This window comes from Euleptes europaea, chromosome 11 (genome assembly GCF_029931775.1).
Source record: "Euleptes europaea isolate rEulEur1 chromosome 11, rEulEur1.hap1, whole genome shotgun sequence".
NCBI lineage: Eukaryota > Metazoa > Chordata > Lepidosauria > Squamata > Sphaerodactylidae > Euleptes > Euleptes europaea.
The window spans coordinates 40,127,658-40,150,425 of record NC_079322.1 but is presented as its reverse complement, the minus strand read 5'-3'; the positions used below and the strand labels follow the sequence as shown (position 1 = coordinate 40,150,425).

The 22,768-nt window shown below is 42.3% G+C and overlaps 1 protein-coding gene across 4 annotated transcripts in view; it reads left to right on the top strand.

The window, feature by feature from the left end:
- Window positions 1-22,768, top strand: part of CREB5 (cAMP responsive element binding protein 5) — a 219,455-nt gene that overhangs the window by 151,987 nt on the left and 44,700 nt on the right. For all 4 annotated transcript variants that reach the window (XM_056857523.1, XM_056857525.1, XM_056857526.1 and 1 more), the window contains one exon: window positions 1,833-1,943. In XM_056857523.1, the coding sequence (XP_056713501.1) occupies window positions 1,833-1,943 (111 nt within the window). The remainder of the gene's footprint in view (window positions 1-1,832; window positions 1,944-22,768) is intronic.

The following is a 22,768-nucleotide window of genomic DNA, read 5'->3' as shown; positions in this document are numbered from 1 at the left end:
TTCACAGACTACATTAAGCCCCACTGAGGCCAGTTAGTTTGCATGAGAATGATCCAGGTGTGCTTCCCCTCCTGGATGTGGTTGTTACTTCTACAGTCCTCCAAAGAAGGCAGAACTGCCATTTATACCCCATAGGTAGCACCAGAGCCAGTGATGCTTCCTATCCTATCACAGGCATGCTGTGAACCTCTACGCAAACCTGATCACTAGGTGAATTTACATTGTTCAGATTCCCTTGATTGCATAGAAGGCGAGCTCCTGATCAGACTGCCTTGATGTTCCCTGGCAGATTTATGAGAAACTTTTTTGTGCATGAAATAGCCACTTGTGCTACAGAGACAGGTTGTTACTGCTTGTGGATGCTTTCCCCCCCAATTAGCAGAGAAGAAGCACCTGTTCTCTGGTGTCATGTTTGTTTGTTTTTACCAACTTATATAAAACATGGATTTGCTTATCATTCATTTGCTCTTTGCACCTGCACAGTTGGATGCATCCTTTAAATGAGCAATACCCATCAGACGGCGTTGCATTTTTAAAAATTTGTGCAGTCAGAAGCATCTATTTGCAAAGTGATTGCAATAATTTGTACTATTATCTGGGTTCATGGGCATACACCAAAGACACATGGAGAACCCTAAGTAGTAAGTCCTGACTAGAAAATCTCAAACTTTTCTGTTTCTGTGTCTTTTCAAATTGAGGAAGCAGTGGAAGCAAGTGAGTGGCATGGGAATGGGGGCTGCAACAAAGCCATGTAATCATGCAAAAAAAAAAAAAAAAAAAACAGACCCAGCCTATTATGTAATTTGCTCAGATGCATCTGAACAGCTCACCAAATGTGAGCCAAAAGCAAGCCCAATGTTTGAGCATAATCAGTTCCAGTCAGCTGGCTTTACACTGCCCCTTGTAAATCAATTACACTGAAAATGTCTCAATTGCCAGTGGAAGTGCTGGACTTCTATATTGGTCCACTAAAAATACTGCAATACTGTTTTGGGAAATCACTCTTTTGCATTTGTCATGCACATTGCAGGAAGACTTCTTTGTTTGCTCTTTTCATTGACATTGTGTTAATAAAGCTGTACCACAATAATCTAAGGCATTTGATAAGAAAATATCCCCCAGCAGGAAAATTCCACATTTTTCAAGTACTCTAAATCATGCATTTTTTATTTCTTAAACAAATTCTGGCAATAACAGCACAGCCATAATTTTATAAAGTGCTTCTTTAAAAGCCACTTAACCTGGAGTAGTTTTCCACAAGGAATGGGAAATCATTATGGAAAAATCTAGGTACCTTATTGTTCTTTTGGTAAAGAGGCTGTTTCCTATTGATTGTTGGATAAAACAGTATTAAAAAGGTAAAGGTAGTCCCCTGCGCACGCACCAGGTCATTACTGACCCTTGGGGTGATGTCACATCCCAACATTTCCTAGGCAGACTATGTTTACGGGGTGGTTTGCCATTGCCTTCCCCAGTCATCTGCACTTTACCCCTCATTTTACTGACCTGGGAAGGATGGAAGGCTGAGTCATCCTTGAGCCGGCAACCTGAAACTGACTTCCGTCGGGATTGAACTCAGGTCGTGAGCAGAGCTTGGACTGCAGTACTGCAGCTTACCCCTCTGCGCCACGGGGCTCCTTAAAACAGTATTATTGGCTACATTTTCAGATATCAGACATATATTCAGAAAAGTTTTAATTACCACCCTGGATGAGCACAAAGAGCCCATCTCTTATCCACTGGAGGAAAATCAGAAGATGTGCAATCTGAAATGTGTTTGTCCTTTCAAATATCATTTGATTTCACCCCCCTCCTTTTTTCTCTCTTTCAAGATGGAGCGACAAATGTCAATGAATTCCAGTATCATGGGGATGCAAGGCCCAAATCTCAGTAATCAGTGTGCTTCATCACAAGTCCCTCCAATGCATTCAGAAGCCAAAATGGTAAAATGTTGAAAACATATTTCTTTATTATAAATTTGCAGGTTTTTAAAAATATATATACTGTATCAGGTGATATACTGGCCTCTGAGCGTGAGCTGAATAATTCATTTCTTGTCATGTGATTGAACATCTGCTGTGAACTGGTTTAGAACCTGGCAGGACCTCCTGAGTCTACTCAGATTCCAGTCTTGTAAATCATTGTTGTTTCTTTGGGGTACAACTTGATTCAAAGAATGTCAGGGCTTATATTAGGAGACATTTTGCTGGTATATGTGTAGGTTAACAATAGGCTTTGTGCTGTGTCTGTTTTTTATGCAAGAGAGGTTGGTTTACAACTATATGCGGTGAGAAAAAGTTTTATGAAAAGTAACATTAAAATAATAACATTTAGGATGCTTACAGAAATAGATGAAAAATCCTCAGGAATCTAGTTGCCAAGATGGCTGCGTTGTTTATGAGTGAATTTTTAATTCTTCCTCAACATTAGGAAGAACTTTCTGACGGTGAGGGCGGTTCGACGGTGGAATGGGCTGCCTCGGGCGGGGGGGGGGTTGAGTCCCCATCTTTGGAAATCTTTAAGCAGAGGTTGGATGGCCATCTGTGGGGAGTGCTTTGATTGTGGGATCTTGCATGGCAGGGGGTTGGACTGGATGGCCCTTGTGGTCTCTTCCAACCTTGTGTGATTTTGTAATCAAAGTTGTGCATGGTTGGTTTCTAACAGTGGATTCCGGAACCTTAGATTTTGATGTTTCCTTCCCAGCTTTTGCTCTTCATATCCCAAACCCAGATCGAGTCCTAGAATTGGAAAGGGCCATAGTTGCCTAATCAACTACCATTAGGAAGGTTCTCCTAATGTTCAACTGAAATCTTCCCTTTGGTCTACTCCTGCCCTCCCACAGCAGAAAACAAGTCTTTGTCCTTGTAATAGCCCTTCAAATATTTGAATAACATGGCAGCATGATCATGCATCCTTTTCCTAAGCATACACAGTTCCTTCAACTTTGAGTTCTAGGTCTTGATTTCCATATACATTTCTCTTGCATGCATACATACTTTGACTCTCTCTTTCTCTCAATATCGGTGGTTCCCAGGCATACAGTACTATACAAGAAAGCTAAACTATAGTGATTTTTTGATGTTGTAAGTGTGAAATTAGATGACACAGATACCCAAATTGTTCTGACACTACCCTTCAGAGCAGAGAGCAGCTTCGTTCAGTCAAGGGAAATGCCCCAATGTGAAACAGCATCAGTGCACAAGAGACACAAAGCTGCCGAGACTCATATTGTCACCACATGCATCTAACTTTTTATAGCCGATTTAAATAAAAAGCCACAGTGTGTACTTTTGAAGTTGCTGTCTTTCGCTGCATTTGTGGTTGATAGATCTGCTACATGATGTGACAGACACTAGATGGTAGACATGAAAGGTCACAACTTTACCTCAAATATAAATTTTGGTTAAGCAGCCAGCCCAAGGCTTTTTAACACCTCCGCTGAAACCACACTCTGTAAATATGCAGTTGGTTGGCTTAAAGAGCAGATGTAGCCAACAGGGTTGGCAACAGCAGCCAAACAAAATCTGTGGTCAAGGGTTCTCTTTCTGCTGTGTGCCATACAGTAATTGTGATGTGCCAAATAACGACAGCATCTGCAGTACAGCTTATTAAATCTTTCTGGATTAGGCTGCCGGCAAGTGTGTGTGTGTGTGTGTGTGTTTTCAAACCCAAGCACTGCTGAGCCAAGCAAAATACTCCTTGGCTTGGGGAAAAAAAACCACTCTGGCATCTATTTCGGAGACTAAAGTTTCTGCTCTTTCCTTGCCTTTTCCCACCTATTTTTTAATGGAACACCGAGGCTTCAAAATGAAATTATTGATGCATATGGTGAGAATTCTGTTCTTTTAATATGTCAAGTTAAGTGACTCATGTTTTAATCTGAATGCATTTGTTCTGGCTAACAGTCAGATTCGTTAAGATATTGCTTCAGCATGGCTTTTCTTTAGGATTAGGGTTAGGGGACTACCGTATATACCCATGTATAAGCCGACCCGTGTATAAGCCGAGGTGCTTAATTTCTCCCCAAAAATGGGGAAAAATTAGGCACCCGCGTATAAGCCGAGGGTCGGCTTATAACCCCTCCCCCCCGCAGGCTTACCTGACAGGGCTCTCCAGCGGCGAGGGTCCGGCGGCGGCGCGGCCCGGGGGGGCCTGGGCAGCCTTCCTGCGGCTGCAGGAGGCTGCCCCAGGCCGCTCCCGGCGGGAGGAAGCGGCGGCGAGGCCCAGGGGGACCCGGAGCAGCCTTCCTGCGGCTGCAGGAGGCTGCCACAGGCCCCTCCCACCCGGGAAAAATGGCGGCGGGGGGCGGGAAGGGCCGGGGCAGCCATCCTGCGGCTGCAGGAGGCTGCCCAAGGCCCCTCCCGCCCGGAAAAAAATGGTGACGGGGGCGGGGGGGCCTTGGGCAGCCATCCTGCGGCTGCAGAAGGCTGCCCCAGGCCCCTCCCACCCGGGAAAAATGGCGGCGGGGGCGGGAAGGGCCAGGGCAGCCATCCTGCGGCTGCAGGAGGCTGCCCAAGGCCCCTCCCGCCCGGGAAAAATGGTGGCAGGGGCGGGAAGGGCCGGGGCAGCCATCCTGCGGCTGCAGGAGGCTGCCCAAGGCCCCTCCCGCCCGGGAAAAATGGCGGCGGGGGCGGGGGGGCCTTGGGCAGCCATCCTGCGGCTGCAGGAGGCTGCCCAAGGCCCCTCCCGCCCGGGAAAAATGGCGGCGGGGGCCGGGGGCCGGGGCAGCCTTCCTGCGGCTGCAGGAGGCTGCCCCAGGCCGCTCCCGGCGGCAGGAAGCGGCACGGGCCCGGCGGCGGCGACGGCGGTAAGTTTCCCCCCTCCTCCCTCCTCCCTCCTCCCTCCCTCCCCCCGTATTGACCCGCGTATAAGCCGAGGCCGGCTTTTTCAGCCCATTTTTGGGACTGAAAAACTCGGCTTATACGCGAGTATATACGGTAGGTACCCTTTCTGTACTAGGATTGCCAACCTCCGCTCCAGGTGGGGCCTGGCGATCTCCCAGAATTACAGCTGATCTCTAGATGACGGGGCTCAGTTCCTCTGGAGAAAATTACTGCTTTGGAGGCTGAACTCTGTGGCATTCTGCCCCCTGAGGTCCCATCCCTCCCACCCTCTCCAGGCTCCACCCCCCAAATCTACAGGAATTTCCCAACCCATAGTTGATAACCCCATTTCTACACATTATGACTAACACGCATTAATGCGTAATTGAATTGTTTTAGCTATTACTTCTATTAACTCTCTAGGTTAATTTCTTTGTATAGACATAACAGTTAAATGAATTCAGTGATTCATTCACTAGTTGTACATACGATTAGAATGTGACCACGCATTAATATTTCCCCAGTCTCGAAGAGTAATATTTCTGAAAACCTTTATAAACTGTGAACTGACTGTAAACTTGAATAGTCAGAATTTGAGAATGATCTGAATTTCCAAAATCAATGTAGGTCAGTGACTACTACTGCTCCCAAGCCATCTTCAGCCTTGAGTAAATTGATTGTAGCATAGAATTATATTGTATTGTAATTGCCAAGCATTTTCACACATCCTGTAGTATATTACTTGGAAGAAATTTGCTGAGTCAATTGAAATGTATGTTAGGCTTGTTAGAAGGAAGTATATTGACAGTTTATTTGTTTGTTTTTCATTTCTAGTGCATGATAAGGATCTATGTGGAATCCGTGTCCTGTGCAATAAAGAACACAATCCACTGAGAAGATCTCCCGCGCAAGTGTCTTAGGGGCCATTCCGCAAGAAAACTTTCCATTGGGTTGTGCTATTTATTGCTTAGGAAATTGATTCCACAAAGACTCTTATAACCTACTGTGTTTGAATGGGTTAACTGGTTGTTGATATAAATGGATAGACCCTAATAAATGGCCTTTGGGTAATGTTTGGATTTCTTCAGATATATGCATTTATTCTTTACTTTTGACAGCGTTTTAGAAGATATAATTGTTTAGTTAATAATCGGTGAACGATTAAAATCCAAGTCCTTAAACCCTAAAGCAGTACAGAAGCTGTGTGCAAATGGATGCAATGAAACAGAGGCATTGCTTTGGATCATGTAAGTGTTCCCCTCACACAAGAGGGAGGTGAACAGGTTCACAAAAATTCTCTTCCTCACTGCAGCCACCCAGCTAAAATACATTTTATTAACAATGGTCCCAGACACTTAGCAGACGATGTAGCAGGGTATCAAGGGCTGCTGGGAGAGAGGGAAGGCAGGAAAAGACTCACCCCATGAGCAGACAGCTTGTGGGACCCACCCCAGTTACTTTCGTCATGTACATGTTGTGCAGTGTGGGCAGGGCTGGCATCAGCATACCCCACAGTGGGGCACAGAGTTACTAGGTCCCCCCTGGCCACTGGCGGGGGATGGGGGGTAGGGTTGCCAGATCCAGGTTGGGAAACTCCTGGAGATTTGGGGATGGAGCCTGGGGAGGACAGGGACCTCAGTGGGGTGCAACGCGTAGAGTCCACCTTCCAAAGCATCCGTTTTCTCCAGGGCAATTGATCTCTGTAGTCTGGAGATGAGCTGTAATTTCTGGGGATCCACAGGTCCCACCTGGATGCTGGCATCCCTAGTGGGGCAGCTGCCAAGCGTCCAGAATTTTCAGCAGGGCCCACTTCCCCCCCGCCCCCCCGGCTCATGTGGCTTTCCTGCCACCGGGTTGCACATGCTGCCCAGCACTACCAAGGACATTGCATGCCAGCGATACATGTGGCTGGGAGTGCAGCTGATGGGAGGGCTCACAGTGTAGGGCACATGGTTGGGCAGTGGTGGAGGTCTAAACAGATGGGTGAGCATGTGTCTGGGAAGAGGGGGAAATGGGGGTGGCAGTAGGGAGGGGAACCCTGAGCACTTTCTGCCCCCCCCCCAAAACCTGGAGTGGGAGCTGCTTCTCCGTTGTGCTATCCCATGTGGCTGCGGTGTATGTGTGCACTGCAACCTTGTGGTTTTGTTTCTCACATACCAGCACCCTGGGACTGAACAGGCCCATGCATATTTAAGAGCTTTAAAATATATGTCCCAGGTAATCAGTTTTTTAACAGAGCTGCAGTATTTAGGATGCATTCAAACTTTAGTAAGATTAAATTAAAAAATGTACAAAAATGCAAAAACTCATATAGACCTGAGTTTGCCCTCTGCCCCCTTCCCTTTTCAGGCAGAACACAATGAAGGAATAGTGGTTTAAAATGAACTCCTGTTATACGAATGCAGACACACAGCCGACCCAGACAGTATTTTGTTCACTAACTGGGATCATAAATTGAGATTAAACACTGGTTAAAAAATCCAAGTTTGTGAAGGAAAAGTTAACCCTGGTTAATCTTGCATTTGTGCCTCATGGGGAACCAGAGTTAATCTTAAATGCCTGTTCCTTCATTGTGAGCCCAGCTTAAGCTGTTCGTGCACTGTGGTTACATTGGATGTCTGAATGCAGCATCAATCAATAATTCAGTAAAGTTAATCCATCAGAATTCTTTTTATGGTTAAAAATGGTCCTTCCAATTAATTGGACAGTACATTTTAAAAGAAAATAAATTGTTTTCAACAGAAGTATGTATAAAACCTGTTTGATGGCAGGTGTCCTCTTAAAAATGGAATGTGTCATCACCCTGCGGTGCCACATGCTTAAGATGGTGCCTGCTACAACATATGTAGGCATTATCTAAAAGCAGTGGGTTGTATACAGTAATACCTTTCTGCTAATTAATCTGCCTTCCTCAATAGAAGGCAGATTTCCTCTTTTGGGGTCTCTTTTTGTCAGAGGAAGACTACTTCTATTGGATGGGAATCACTGGATCCAACCAAAGAATGGTTTTGTCTTCAGAATTAATGTTGATTCACTGGCAAATTTATTTAAATTTAATTGATCAATCCATCAGTTAAATCTAAACATATTTGTAAGTGAATGAAATATGGGTTTAAATTAGTTTTATTTGATCAGTTAAGAAATTTAAACTGATTGTATCTACTGGACTGCCTCTCTTGATACACCCTCCAAAGAGCACTACACTCATCTGAAAATAACTATTGGGTAGCTCCTGGCCCCAGCATGGTGGAACTCTCTGTCAAATGAGACCCATGCCCTGTAGGACTTGTCTCAGTTTTGCAGGGCATATAAAATTGAGACGTTCCACCAGGCATATGATTAAGGACAGTAACGGTTAAGTGGATTAGCTGGCCTCCCATCCCCCCTTCCCTTCCCTTCCCTTCCCTTCCCTTCCCTTCCCTTCCCTTCCCTTCCCTTCCCTTCCCTTCCCTTCCCTTCTTTTTCCTTCCTTTTTCTTTTCTGTGCTTTGTCCTCTCCATTTCCCATTGCCTTTTTGTCTTGGGCCTGTAGTCCTTGTGGTGGTTATTGGCCTCTCTGAGTGTCATCTTTAGGCCAACCTAATTGTTGAGGATGACTAGTTATAGGAGTTAGTATGGAATTGAGGCACCATTAGGTGTCAAGTTTTAAAGTTCTTATTTTCATGTTTTACTGTTGATACACAGTGTATGTTGTATTGTCGAAGGCTTTCACGGTCAGAGTTCATTGGTTCTTGTAGGTTATCCGGGCTGTGTAACCGTGGTCTTGGTATTTTCTTTCCTGACGTTTCGCCAGCAGCTGTGGCAGGCATCTTCAGAGGAGTAACACTGAAGGACAGTGTCTCTCAGTGTCAAGTGTGTAGGAAGAGTAATATATAGTCCAACCCCTTTCTGACTATATATTACTCTTCCTACACACTTGACACTGAGAGACACTGTCCTTCAGTGTTACTCCTCTGAAGATGCCTGCTACAGCTGCTGGCGAAACGTCAGGAAAGAAAATACCAAGACCACGGTTACACAGCCCGGATAACCTACAAGAACCAGTGTATGTTGTATTTACTATGTTAAAAGCCACCCTGAGGCCAGCTGTGCTGGGGAATAAATCTAATAAACAAACAAATACAGTGCAATCCTAAACAGCATTACATCCTTCTAAATCCATTGAGGTCAATGGGCTTAGAATGGTGTAACTCAGTTTACTGTGAATGTACTTTCTTTATTTGGGTACTGTTTGGGAAACTAAGAGATTTTGCGAATCACTGAAGGACAATTCTCCAGATTCCTTACAAGTTCATACTGTCCCCATTTTTAACAGCAATGAAACACACTACTGAGAGCAAAGGAAATGGGACTTCGTATTCTGCTGTTATTACTCAGTCACAGTTTGTGCTAATTCAGCCAGGGCTCATTGATTTCAGTGGAAGGGTAAATCACACACATAGCTGGTCTCCCATTGAAGTCAACAGAATGAAAAGTGATTTACTTTGGCTGGATCATGCCCTACCACTTCCAACATTATCCTAATGAAGTGCCTGTCTCCATTAGACCAGTCCACCTTCTGCACACTGTTTAAGTGATGATAAGCCACCAGCAATACATAAAAGCAAACTGTAGCTCAAACGAATAATGATGCTACTTATTTCAGAGGAGGGCGAGGATGAAAGGAGGAAAACGGAAAATGCTAGCAAAAAGTAACCAGTGCCATCCTCTGGTATATAGTAGGGTTTTGTCAGAAGCCAGACATATTAAAAATATTTATGTAATTTAAAATAATTTGTACAGGTCTAGTAAAGGCTATTTTAGGCATCAGACTTTAAGACACATTTAAGCATTTGTTAGATCCCATTAGAATTCATGTGTAACCTTGGCACCTGATAATACGGCACAACCAAATCTCTCATGTTAGCTTGAATATGCATTGAAATACTATTATAAAAATAATATTTCTTGAAAACATTCAGAGTGGACCCATGTCTTTTTAAAAGGGGTATATTAATAGTAGTATTTATATTTGCATATGTGCTCAGAAGTGGCCTTTATTCTAACTTAAATATTTTATAGTATATATTTACAAGTTTTCATTTAAATATATATTTTGAGGGAAAGCAACTTTTTGTTCTGAATCACTCTGTACACCTCTGCCACAAAAGGCAAAATTTCAAGACATATTTCAAATCTCATTAATTCCAGACAAGGGTTATTAGTTCTAATGCACAATCTGATTTTAAGTAACGAATTACCCTGTGTGGCTTTCTGCAAAAACCAGACTTCCAAATTATCCTAATTTGTGCAGGGGATTCGGTATTTGAAGTATATCCAAAACCCATTCTTGCAAGTCACTATCTGAACAGCACAGCATGAGAATAATGACTGATTCTGTTTAATTAATATAACCTTTGCAGAGCCTAGATACAGAGGCATGCAAGGAATTCCTTTGTTAGTGACCCGCCTTTACTGCATAATTGCCTTGATCTTGGTCAAGTCATTTCTTCTCCATAGATAAATTTACTTTACTTGAACATGGGCCTTAATTACTTAGAGTAGGATCCAAAGAATTCCCTTGGGCATATTGGAGCGTCTCTGTATTTTTTTTCCTGATCTGCAAACATGTGTGTTTCTGCAGCTTCTATCAAAGATACTGTTGAAAAACTGGCTTGCACAGAGAGGGGGTTCTGATCAGGAGGGTAGAGGGTTATCTGAAGCTATGCTGCGCAGCTGCTTATGAACACAATGAATGCTGTCAGGATCAGCAATGTAATTAATTACAATGTTAATTAATTGTCTTAGCATACATTAATTTCTAAACTCAAGAACCACTATCCATTATTGTATTGTGGGGAAGGTTTAAAACTGAAGAAATAAAAGTAAATTTTAATAAGCAGAGAGGAGGAAAATGTTTTTCAGCTCATTTTTAATAGTATGGTTTTTTTTCCCCCATGAATGTTTGGCATGCTAAATTTCTTCTGTAGATAAAGCTAGATCTATTAATATTGAAAACCCTCTGTCTATGAGGGCATTTATGGTGTGATGAGAACATACATTTGAAGTGCATGCCAGATGAAGGAAGAAGAGCCCACGGTGTAAAATAACTTATGTTGTTAAGGGCGCATGAAAATAATCCTGGAAAGTGAAACTGCACACATTCCAAGGAAAAGACTAAAAAATATCATTTGAAACAGAAGTTCCCATCCCTGTAACACAACCATTTTATAATTTCCTCTTTTTTTCCTGGCTTTGCTACCATAAGGAGTTGCTTTGATATGCGACCAAGCCCAGGAAATAAAGGGAAGCATACATGAGTTTCATGTAGAGTTCCCATGAAACCCAGCTGAAGGGGGGGAGCAATCCATGTATGCGGCATGATAACATCATTTCCGGGTTTACCCTGGAATGCTCTAGCACTCCCCCCCCAAAAAAAAACTCTATGGATTCATTAGAGTTTTTGGAGGACAGTGCTAGAGCATCCTGCATGATGCCGGCACTTCCGGGTTTCGTCATCGCACCACACATGGAGATCACCGACCCCAACCCCAACCCCATGAAGCGCCTACTAGTGGCCAGGGAAGACCTGGCAACCCTACATGTTTTAAGTTCTGCAATGTTTTCAATAAAACTGTTCGGCATTGATAGGTAAAACAGTTATTCTACTTGTCCCTTCAGGATGAACACCAGAAGATCACATGAAAAGCATGTCTGCATTCAAATGCCATGAACAAAACTGCAAATTGTTTGTTACCCAGAAACCAGTATTCTGAACTAGAATTAAAAAATGGTTTAAATCCTGGTTTGTGGGTAAGAAATCCCTAGTGTTAAAGTGTGGAATTCAGAACTTTCAACAAAATGTGGTGAGACTCAAGGCTGGGTTGCACAATGAAGTCTTCAGTCTCAGTTCACACAAAGGAAGGGAGAAAGGAAAAGAGCACATGACTCTTTGTAGGCTTATTCATATTCATGAGTACCCAGCTTGCTGGGGGTAAAGGGAAGATGACTGGGGAAGGCACTGGCAAACCACCCCGTAAACAAAGTCTGCCTAGTAAACGTTGGGATGTGACGTCACCCCATGGGTCAGGAATGACCCGGTGCGTGCACAGGGGACCTTTATCTTTACCTTTTACATATTCATGATGTCTGAATGCTGCTGTATGGACGGAATGTGAAAACGTGAGACAGAGGTAGATAGGTAAGATGAAATGGGATAATTTTAACCCCCACCCCTAATAGCATTTTTTAAAAATCAGGATATATTAAAGGTACTTTCTCAGTAGGTCAATGACTAACTCAGGAAATAATTTTCTCTTCTCTGTCCCTTCCAAAATGGAATCCTTGAGGAGGTTCATTTCTAATGACTTTTTTGCCATCAAGTCGCTGCCAACTTATGTTAACCCTGTAAAGTTTTCAAGGCAAGAGAGGTTCAGAGGTGGTTTGCCATTGCCTTCATTTGCCTTCCTTGGTGGTTTCCCATCCAAATATTACCTGGGCTGACCCTGCTTAGCTTCCAAGAACTGACAAGATCCAGCTAGTCTGGACTGTCAAGGTCATGACTTAGAACAAATTATTTTGTAAAAGATGGATGCTGAGTGGCTGATAGGCATATGTTGCGGGGAAATTAGTTTCTCAGCCGTCACACCACTATATGGACTATTGAATGGTCTCTATTGCCACCGTTTGTTTCCTTTTGAAGCCATAAACTTATCTTCATCCTCTCACAAGGTTGGTTCCAGACTATCATTTCCACTGGCACATGGATTTCTGCCCACAGACACAATTGTTCTGCTTCCCCCCTTCAATGGCAGCCCCAAATTCCCTCCGAAATCCTGTTACTGGGGGAGAGGAGAACTCCAGATTTCAGGGCACAGTTCAGGCTGCTGCAGGCAAGGGGAGGCAGGATAATCACATTCCACGGGTGGAAATGCTTGTGCCTGCTGAAACTAGTCTGAAACTAATCATACTGACCTGGCTGTTGAGGAACTTGGCCTCAATTCTGAAATAATCTTTAGGACTAATAAATCTTTTCCTGACTGCTTTTGAGAGGCGCAGCAAAAAGTGGATCTCTTCCTGACTAGATATGGTGGGGGGGGGGAGACTACTCTTGGCTCAATTCCATGGATTCAGTAATAAGAAGTTTTCTCAGTGAGCAATCAGAAAGCCTCGCCTGTTTTTCTGAGAGTTTTCTCCCATTCAGGGGCAGATTGGCAATTTAATTTACCAGGGAAGTTTCCTGATGGGCCGCTGCCCTAGAGGGCTACTGGCCAAGACCCATAAACTCTGCCAGCGCCTTAGGGGCCATTTGGCTCAGACCCTGATGCCAGCTCAACAGTTGTCACTTCCTGTACTGCTGCCATTTTGTGGGATGAGGCAATGCCCATAGTTGGTGCCACTGAGTTAAGTGGCCTCTGAAATGCTGGCTTGTAGCACCAGTGGCTGCTCAGCTGGGCTTGTTCCGGGGCCATTTTCACTTCCCCAATCTGCTCCTGCTCCCACTGTTGTTACATGTATGTTGCATGTATGTGCCTTTAGTTCCAATATCTTCAGGGTAGAGAGCCACACTGGAAAACTGGACCCACCCACCTGAAAAACACCTGGAAACAAGAAGAGTTGGTTGCAAGGCACAATCAAGTCAATCTATCCAAACAGGAAAAAATATTCAACAAATTGAAGACTGCTTGGACAAGTGGGCTGATCGGGTTCACAGCAGCTAATAAAAGTTCCAGTGAATAAGGGCTTGATGTGGATGTATGTATGGAGAAGCTAGATTTGTTGTTCATGTAGTTTCACAATAATCAACAAGAGTTTCAGCAAGTGGAAGAGATTGTAGAGCTGGAGCTCCCGCACAGCGTACTTTTTGTGACTTTCCTTTTAGGAACTGCTGTTAGAAGTTATGCAAAATATGATTTGGTCCCCTAGCTCTCTCTGCCTGGACCTGTCCAGCTTCCCTATGGGTCAATGGACACATGCCTAGCTGAGGAGGGCTGTTCAGTCCCCATCTTGGCATTACACTGTTTACTCAGGTGTCTGTCCATATCCACCCATGTTACATTCCCAGGCAATATCCTTTTAGTTAGCTAGCTGGTTGCCTGCTCTCATCCCCAGAGACTACTGTCCTATCAATCCGATTATACTACCGCACCCCAAGGCTCCCAGGTGTCTTTAAGCCTATGTATACTGGCTGATGGTGGGACATTTTTAGACAAGTGGAAAAAGCTTCACTTCTGTCCCTTAAATTTGCTTACTTTATAGCTGGGGCTATGACAGAACCCAGAAGAACCCTGGTTCCAAGGGTGAATACTTTCTCAACCTCTGGCCATGGGGATGAGCCAAAGAAGGTTAAGGAAAAGGTTTCCTGATGAGCCATCAGGAAAGTTGTAGAAGAGAAGAGGATTCTGTCTTTTTAGCCTAGAGGCCATGTTGGGAGAGGACCGCAGAATAAAAGTTCAGGCTTATCTGGTCTCTTTGCTTTGTGAGGGTCTAGAATGCTATACATGAAAGTGAAGAACAAATTTCTGGAAAACTCTCTTCTGTAATTAGGGGAAGGGCAGAAGGAAAAGTTCCAGCCCAGAACAAGATCAGACCACTATGTATATTATCTTTGTCACCAACAGTGTAGATAGACTGGTACTGAGATGTCTGATCCGTAGTAATCTACTGGGTAGCATTGTAATCTTATGCCATCTGCTTTATATCTCATATTGTGTTCATTCTCTGGTGATAAAACAGGCACTGGGATTTCTATTTCTATCCCATCTCTCATATGCACAGTGAAAAGAGGAATACCAGATGAGGGTTGGCTGCAGAAGAATACTAGATGAGGAAATTTCTGTAGAAGAATACTAAATGAGGGAATTCCTTGTTTGCCTAATTTATAGTATGTGTGTGTGTGTTAAATGCCATCAAGTCGGTTCCTACTTATGACGACCCTATGAATTAATGACCTCCAAAATGTCCTAACATTAATAGCCTTGCTTAGGTCTTGCAAACTGAGGGTCATGGCTTCCTTTATTGAGTCAATCCATCTCATGTTGGGTCTCTTCTTTTCCTAGTGCCTTCAACTTTTTCTAGCATTATTGCCTTTGCCAGTTACTCTTGTCTTCCCATAATGTGATCAAAGTACGGTAGCTTCAGTTTAGTCATTTTAGTTTCTAGTGAGAGTTCAGGCTTCATGGATCTAGAACCCACTTATTTATCTTTCTGGTGGTCCATGGTATTTGTAAAACTCTCCTCCAATGCTTCATTTCAAATGAATCAGCTTTCTTCCTTTCAGCTTTCTTCATTGTTCAACTTTCATACCCATACAGCACAATGGGGAATGGTATGGTATGAATTATCTTGATCTTGGTTACCAGCAGTACATCCTTACCCTTAAGAATCCTTTCTAGCTCATTCATGGCTGTCCTTTCCAGTCTCAATATCCTCCTCATTTTTTGGTTGCAGTTTCCTTTTTGGTTGATGATGGAGACAAAAAATAGAAAATCTTGAACTATTTCAATTTTTTCATTGTCATCCTTCAAGTTGTGTAATTCCCCTATAGTTATTACTTTTGTCTTCTTGATATTCAGCTGTAATCCTGCTTTGGCACTTTCTGCTTTAATCTTCATCAGCAGTCATTTCTAGTCTTCACTTTTTTCTGCCAGTAATGCTGCGTCATCTGAATATCTCAAACTGTTAATGTTTCTTCCACCAGTTTTCACTCCACCTTCATCTAAATATAATCCAGTTTTTCTTATGAAATGTTCTGCACATAGATTGAAGAGATACTGAGATAAAATACATCTTTGTCTGACTCTTTTGCCAATTGGAAACCACTCTGTTTCTCCACATTCTGTCCTAACAGTAGCCTCTTGTCCAGAGTACAGATTGTGCATCAGAACAATCAGAAGTTGTGGCATACCCTTAAAAAAATCAATAATCATAATTACCAGGTATAGTATACCCTATAGGAACAGAACTGTGGATTTGGCTTAAGAGGAGTTGGCTTGGGGTTTGGGTTAGGAGAAGCAATAGGAAGAACCCAAACTGCTATGAGTCAGGGGATGTGGGATTTGTGAATTTCATTCTCTTTATTACCCTGACTTCTTCCTAATTTAGGTGCTGGATTTAACATTTTAAAATGTTGTACATATGCCTACAAAGCAGCTTGATTTGGATACCTGGCCTGCTGAAAAATGACTACACGTGGACATAATCTCATTTTATGATCCCAGCTGGAGGAAGGCTTGTTGGGAAATTATACTCAGTTCTTAATAGGCCAAGTTACTATGAGTTGGAGAAATTTGTACTTGAAACCAGGAACATGTGAGTTTTGTCGGCATCACTGACAACAAGTGAATATACAAGTGACTCGAGCTTCTACTTTTTGAACTTCTGAAATATTGTTAAGCATGAGATGAATATCAGTTATGATATCTAACTGTGAAAATACCAAAGTGGAATATTAAGGAAATATGTTTTGCTATTAGTAAATAGTTCTCTGCCCATTGTTCACATAATAGCAATCAATTATCCCTCTCTGTTTAATTATTTACAGTTGCAATTCTTTTGCAAAAAAAAAAAAAAACAACCCCCAAACCTTTGATACTACTTTAGACCAAGGTTTCAAAGAAAGGAAAAAAGAATAATTAAAAATATATAATATATAAAATCTTCAAAACATTAAAATTTCCAGTTCACATGATCTTAAAACAATAATAATTTACAATACAAACAGTGGGGTATGTGTGAGAGCACTAAACAAATAGCCATGGGCAATAAATTTAACAAATTCACTTATCAAAAGCCAGCTGAAATAAATCCTACTTTCCTGGGAGCCAGTGGCATTGAACAGACTTGTGTATAATAATGAGTTGAGCTTCTTATGACTGTTTTCAAATGTGCAACCATTATGGACAATCCTGGTTCCCATGGCCCATGGTGATATTTACCTTACGCTGCTAGACTTTTATGATCCACCTTGTAGAAATAGCACCTGCTGATTTTAAATGCCACAAAGCATAAAAACTTTTTTACTTGAAATTTTATTTCATGAAACTGATGGTTTTTTTAAAAAAAATAATCCTCACATGTTAATCATGAACCTTTATTTTTCAAGGGAAGTTTAATTTTGAAGGAGTTTGCAGCTAAATGGAGGATTGTGTTATTTAAGCAGAAAGGAGACCTCCCCCCACCCCAGTCTCACTTTTCAGCAACGCAGAAGATTTTGCCCAGACGAATTTGAATGTGAACTAAACTGGCCAAAACATTAACCAGGCCTCTTACATCCCATAAATGTCAGTGGAGTTAAATAAATACAAATAAATGAAGATTGCGACTTCAGTTCTTTATATAGACAGTCTATTCAACCCCCTTATGTAAGCTAGACGGATAATCTGAACATTACTGGACCAACTTTCATATGGCTGCATTTAGCACCATGTAGCTCCCATGACGCAGCCTGGAGATCCCTGGTATAAACCAAAGCAAGTGGGAAAGGTCTTGTCCAATCATTGCCTCATGCCAATATGGTCCATCTTGTCTTCAGATATACAAAAGGGCAGAAATATTTGTGCAGCTATGTTCAATATATTTTCACAGCTGTGCTCAATACATGTTTCACAACAGCAGTTGTGAAAATAAGGACCTTGAAAGGTTGATAATTACTACTCTAGCTATACAGATTAATGAAATCATTCATTCAGTCATTCGATTTTTATCCTGCCCTTTCCCCCGCAATCGGAGCTCGGGGTGGTTAACAACAAAAATACAAAACATAAATAAAAATACAAATATTCGATAAAACAATTTAATACACTGGCACTCTGGAAGCACACTACCTCTACAGTAGGATGCCAGGTTCCTCTTCACCACCGGTGGAAGGTTTTGGGGGGCCGAGCCTGAGGAGGGCAGGGTTTGGGGAGGGGAGGGACTTCAATGCCACAGAGTCCAATTGCCAAAGCAGCCATTTTCTCCAGGTAAACTGATCTCTATCGGCTGGAGAGCAGTTGTAATAGCAGGAGATCTCCTGCTAGTACCTGGAGTTTGGCAACCCTACTCTAGAGCAGTGAAACAGATACCTCAGCACTTGAGTGTGGAACAAGAAATATCCTCTAGCCCTCTTCTTTAAAATGTCTCCTTGTGGCACCAACGTAATGGAAAGCTATCACACAATTACTTTAACAAATGCTACCAATTATTAAACCTTCTGCTTCAATGTCTGAATGCCATTCATAGCTCTCACCGAGATAAATAATGTACTTAAAAACCAATGGCAGTTGCTGAGATTCTTAAACCTGGGCGAGTCACATTACCCACAGTATCAAAAAAAAGAAAGGCTGATAAAAATTAAATCGGAGCAGACAACAGCAGTGTTGCGGAGGAAGGCTCTGTTACAGCCAAGTCACTTTCCAGGCTAACCTCTGACTTATTTATTTCTCCGACATGCTGCAGTCTGCCTACTCTTTCTAGTTATAATGAGCATTAATTGATTCGCTGGATCTATGTAGAGCTTGGGCACTAGTAAGTACTATCCCAGTGGGTACACAACTAAATAGTTTATGAGGTAATTAGTATTTTAATGCCTTTTCTAATGAGCCTTTTCAGTAATGAAATCTCGTGAGAGTGATATTGGTTCATATATTCCTTCAGATACAACAGAAGCTCAGCTGCTAAGAGGGTGTTGTTGTTTTTTTTTAAAAAAAGCTAGTTTATAACACCATTTTAGTAACTTCTTTCTGAACGCTCGCCTTATTCACATTCTTCTTATAAATAAAGACTGGATCTTTAGTTTTCCCCTGGCTCTTTTGTGCAACGCACACTGCCCTTTCAAAGGCTTCAGGACCCTTTAGAGGCTGCTACCTGATCTCAGCAATTTTGCAATGAATAAATAATGCTGTCATGTGTAAGAGAGTTGTTTCAGATGAAAAAGAAAATCAACAACTAGCACTGTGCTTGGCTGCATGTTTGTGTGGATTTATAACTGGTGTCAGGTTCAAAAGAGTGAATATATACAGCCTTTCAGCGTCAAGCCAAGATGTGGATTCTAGACACTTAGGAAGCTGTGTTAGGGGCTGCAATCAGGAAGCTATGTGTATGAAATTATTTTCTCATATTCTGTAGCCACAATCCTTATCTTAGTGTGCTTAAGTCTATATTGGCTTCTGGCTGAAGGGTCCAGAAACGGCAGGTAGGGATTCTCATTGGGGTTCTAGCAGCAGGACAGCCTATTGTCGGTTAAAAATATCTGGTTACAAGCTTATTCTCCAGAATTACAGCCAGCCCCAACATGCTTATCTGGTTGCCTTCCATATCTTTTTCATGCTTTGCGATGTAAAACACACATCCGATATTAAATATTTCAACAAATCTGTTACCAAATTGTATCTGCATCCAAAATTTAACCATGGAAATATTCTTATCCATTCGCAAGCATTAAGCGGCCAAAGCATGAGTACACTGTTATTAAGGAACAGAGGGTGCTTCCCATGCCAAGAGTAAATATTGCAGCTGCTGCACTGGATCTGTGACAATACCGTGGAATGCTGAATTGTTTTAGCCCCAGTATTAAAGGAGCATTCCATTCACCTCTTCCTACAGAGGCTACTTCACATGTGAGTGGACATCAAGGAACATAGGCATTGGTGTGCTCTTCACGCATGATGTCCTGGGCAAATGGAAGTACATTTTCACATAGTGCACAATTAGCTTGTGGAACTCCCTGCCACAGGATGTGGTGATGGCTACTAGGTTAGATGGTTTTCAAAGGAGATTAGACAAATTCATGAAGGATAGGTCTTCCATGACCGAATTAGATCTTCATGTTCATATACTCAATGCCAGTTGTGAGCAGTGGCAACAGGGGAAAGTTTTGCCTCTATCCACCAACTGTGGGCCTTCTGGAACATCTGGTTGGCCATTGTGGGAAACAGAACACTAGATGGGCCATGCTTTTGTTTTTTGTTTTTCATAACTTTTTATTAAAAAGAACCCCAAAAAATCATACATACAAACCCATACATACAATATGTCAAGCCTTTCAAAGGGAACCGTATATTAACAACTTGATAACAGCTGACCTGTAACATGTCATTCTTAAGAAAACTACATTGTGGAAGATTCCTTTGCTTTAAATCAGATATCATTTAACTACATATTTGCATAACTGCTTAATAAATGATTATTATTTTATAAACGTTTACCATACATGTCAAGTTAGTCTTTACATGTATGCTTTTGATTCAGCAGGGGTCTTCTTATGTCTTTACATGTATGCTTTTGATTCAGAAAGGGTCTTCTTATGTCTGGATCAGTGATTTTTTCTACACCATTGTAGATCCTTGTAAGGAAAAAGATAATCGCTTTGCTCCACCAAGGGTGTACCACTTGCAAAAGCAGGTAAAGTGAGTCTCCCTTGCTAGTCTGAGAAATGCACGTCAGCACTGAATGCAAATATAAAACCAGTTGCTGATGTACATCTGAATACAAGATATCTAAAAAAGATCCCTGCACCATTCAAGGCAACTTAGGTTGTGTGACCTTGCCAGATTTTACTTAGCCTCTTCAATGTGCAAGCACTAATAGTTTAAGATACTGCCAAATTGTTTTTCCTGAATGAAACTGAAGAAGGGACGTTTGGAAACCTCCACTTTACAAATTTATTCTGGTTATTGTAAAATCATATATATCTGTAATTTTTGAAAAAAACTGAATTTCTATATAATTGTAAACACATATAACCTAATTGCAATCTCTGGTTTGGAAACGTAACTTAATTTGAAAGCTTCTTAAACAATTTCTAAAGAGGAAAAAGCTCCTAATTGAATTGCGAAGAGAAAAAAATAAAAGCCAGTCTCAGATTTCATGTAACATCAAAGGTAATATGCCCATTTAATCTGTCCATCAAGGTGAATTTGATCCAGAAACTGCAACTGTAAATCGAGCATTCCTTCCCCCACCCAGGTTTCTACTTCAGAGCAAACTAGTAATCTTTCTCTAGTGTTTCTTAAAAACACCCATTGCATCAAGAACTTTAACTGATTTAGATGTTTATGCCATTATTGATATGGCTACTAACAAATTCAATATGAACAACCTGACTTCTAGCCACTCTAGAGCTAGTGTTGCCAGCTGAGGGCTGGTGACCCCCCAGGAGCTTCTGGGGGCGGTACAAAGCAGTGCACAGCATTGCATGATGCCATGACCTTACTTCCAGTCATATAATCAGAAGTGATGTGATGCATTGTTGGAACACTCTGGCGATCCTCCAAAACTCTATGATAAAACCATCGGGGGGTTGCTAGAGCATCTGTGTAAAATCTCTGACTTCAATTCAAAGGTAAGTTATTTTCTCAGTTAATTCAAGATGCTGATACAGTATCCTGTAAAAGGATCCATAAAAGGGTATGGGATGTCAAAGGAAAGTGGAAATTATAGCTCTAAAGATTTAAAGACAAAATAAAACACCACTGCCTTAGTTTCTAGGAATACTGTGCTGGTTTTCCTTTTGAGGAGGATTAAGAAAGCAGAGAGCCACCAGAGTGAAGGTTTTTCCTCATGCTGCGATCATAAGACACAAGGGTGAGGAAGACACTCAGCAAACATTCAATACCTTTTAAGAGCTCTGTTGCTTGTAGGAGTAACTGATCTTACATTACTCCAGTACTCGTGCCCTGGATAATAATAGATCTGTATGTCAGAAGCTAAGCTAAGAAAGGCCACATCATGCCATCACTACTCACCCAATATGAAGTTTCAGATATATGTTAAAGGAAAAGAAACAGGATTTATAGACTTGTTCCTAATAAGGCATGCAGAATTGCTCATGCAATGTAACCCCTCTCCCGACACCTGCCTGATGTCCCAAATTCCCCTATCCCTCTCTCAATGTTAGGAATGCCGCAGCCACATATTATTTTATTGTTATTGCGGGAGGGGGATTGTGTTTACTCACCCAACCTCCATGTATTCATCTAGTTCTTCGAATTAAACTTGCAAGTATACAACTGTCACATCAGCCACCTGGTTTTCTGAGGTGATTGCTGTGTCAAGCAGTGCTCCCAAACTGTGACTGTGGCTTTCTAAAGGGAGTATAATCCCATTCACCCTGACCTGGATGGCCCAGGCTAGCCCAATGTCATCAGATCTCGAAAGCTAAGCAGTGTCGGCCCTGGTTAGTACTTGGTTAGAAGACTACCAAGGAAGTCCTAAGTTGCTACACAGAGGCAGGCAATGGCAAACCACCTCTGAACTTCTCTTGCCTTGAAAACCCTACAGGGTTGCCATAAATTGGCTAAGACTTAATGGCAGTTTCCACCACCACTACCATAACCCAATCCAAGACATGGGGGGGGGGGAATCTGAAGTCCCTGGTCTGCCTTTCTACTAACCCAGAGAACTTCTGTCTTGTCAGGATTAAATTTCAGCTTGTTCACCCTCATCTAACCTGTTGCTGAATCCAAGCATCCGAACATCAACAGCATTCTTGGAAGTAGGTAGAAAAGAAAGGTTGAGATGGGTATCATCCGCATATTGGTGACATCACAGCCCATACCTCCTGATGACCTCTCCCAATGACTTCATATAGATATTAAATAGCATGGGGAATAAGGTGGAACCCTACAGCACCCCATAGCCATGGGGCAGAGCAGGTATCTCCAAACACTATCTTTGAGATTCCCCCCCAAAAAAGAACTCAAACCACTGTAATGCAGTCCTAGTGCTGAGAGGCGGCTCAGTAGGATACTATGGTCAATAGTATCAAAGGCCACTGAGAGATCTAGCTGAACTAGCAGGGTCACATTCCTCCTGTATGGTTCTTGATAGAGGTCATCAACCATGGTGTCCAAAGCAGTCTCTTCCAAATCCTGGCCTGAAACCAGATTGAAATGACTCCTAAAAATCATTCTCTTTCAAGAACCCCAGGAACTGAGAGGCCACAACCCACTCTAGCATCTTGCCCAAAAACTGAAAGATTGGCGACTG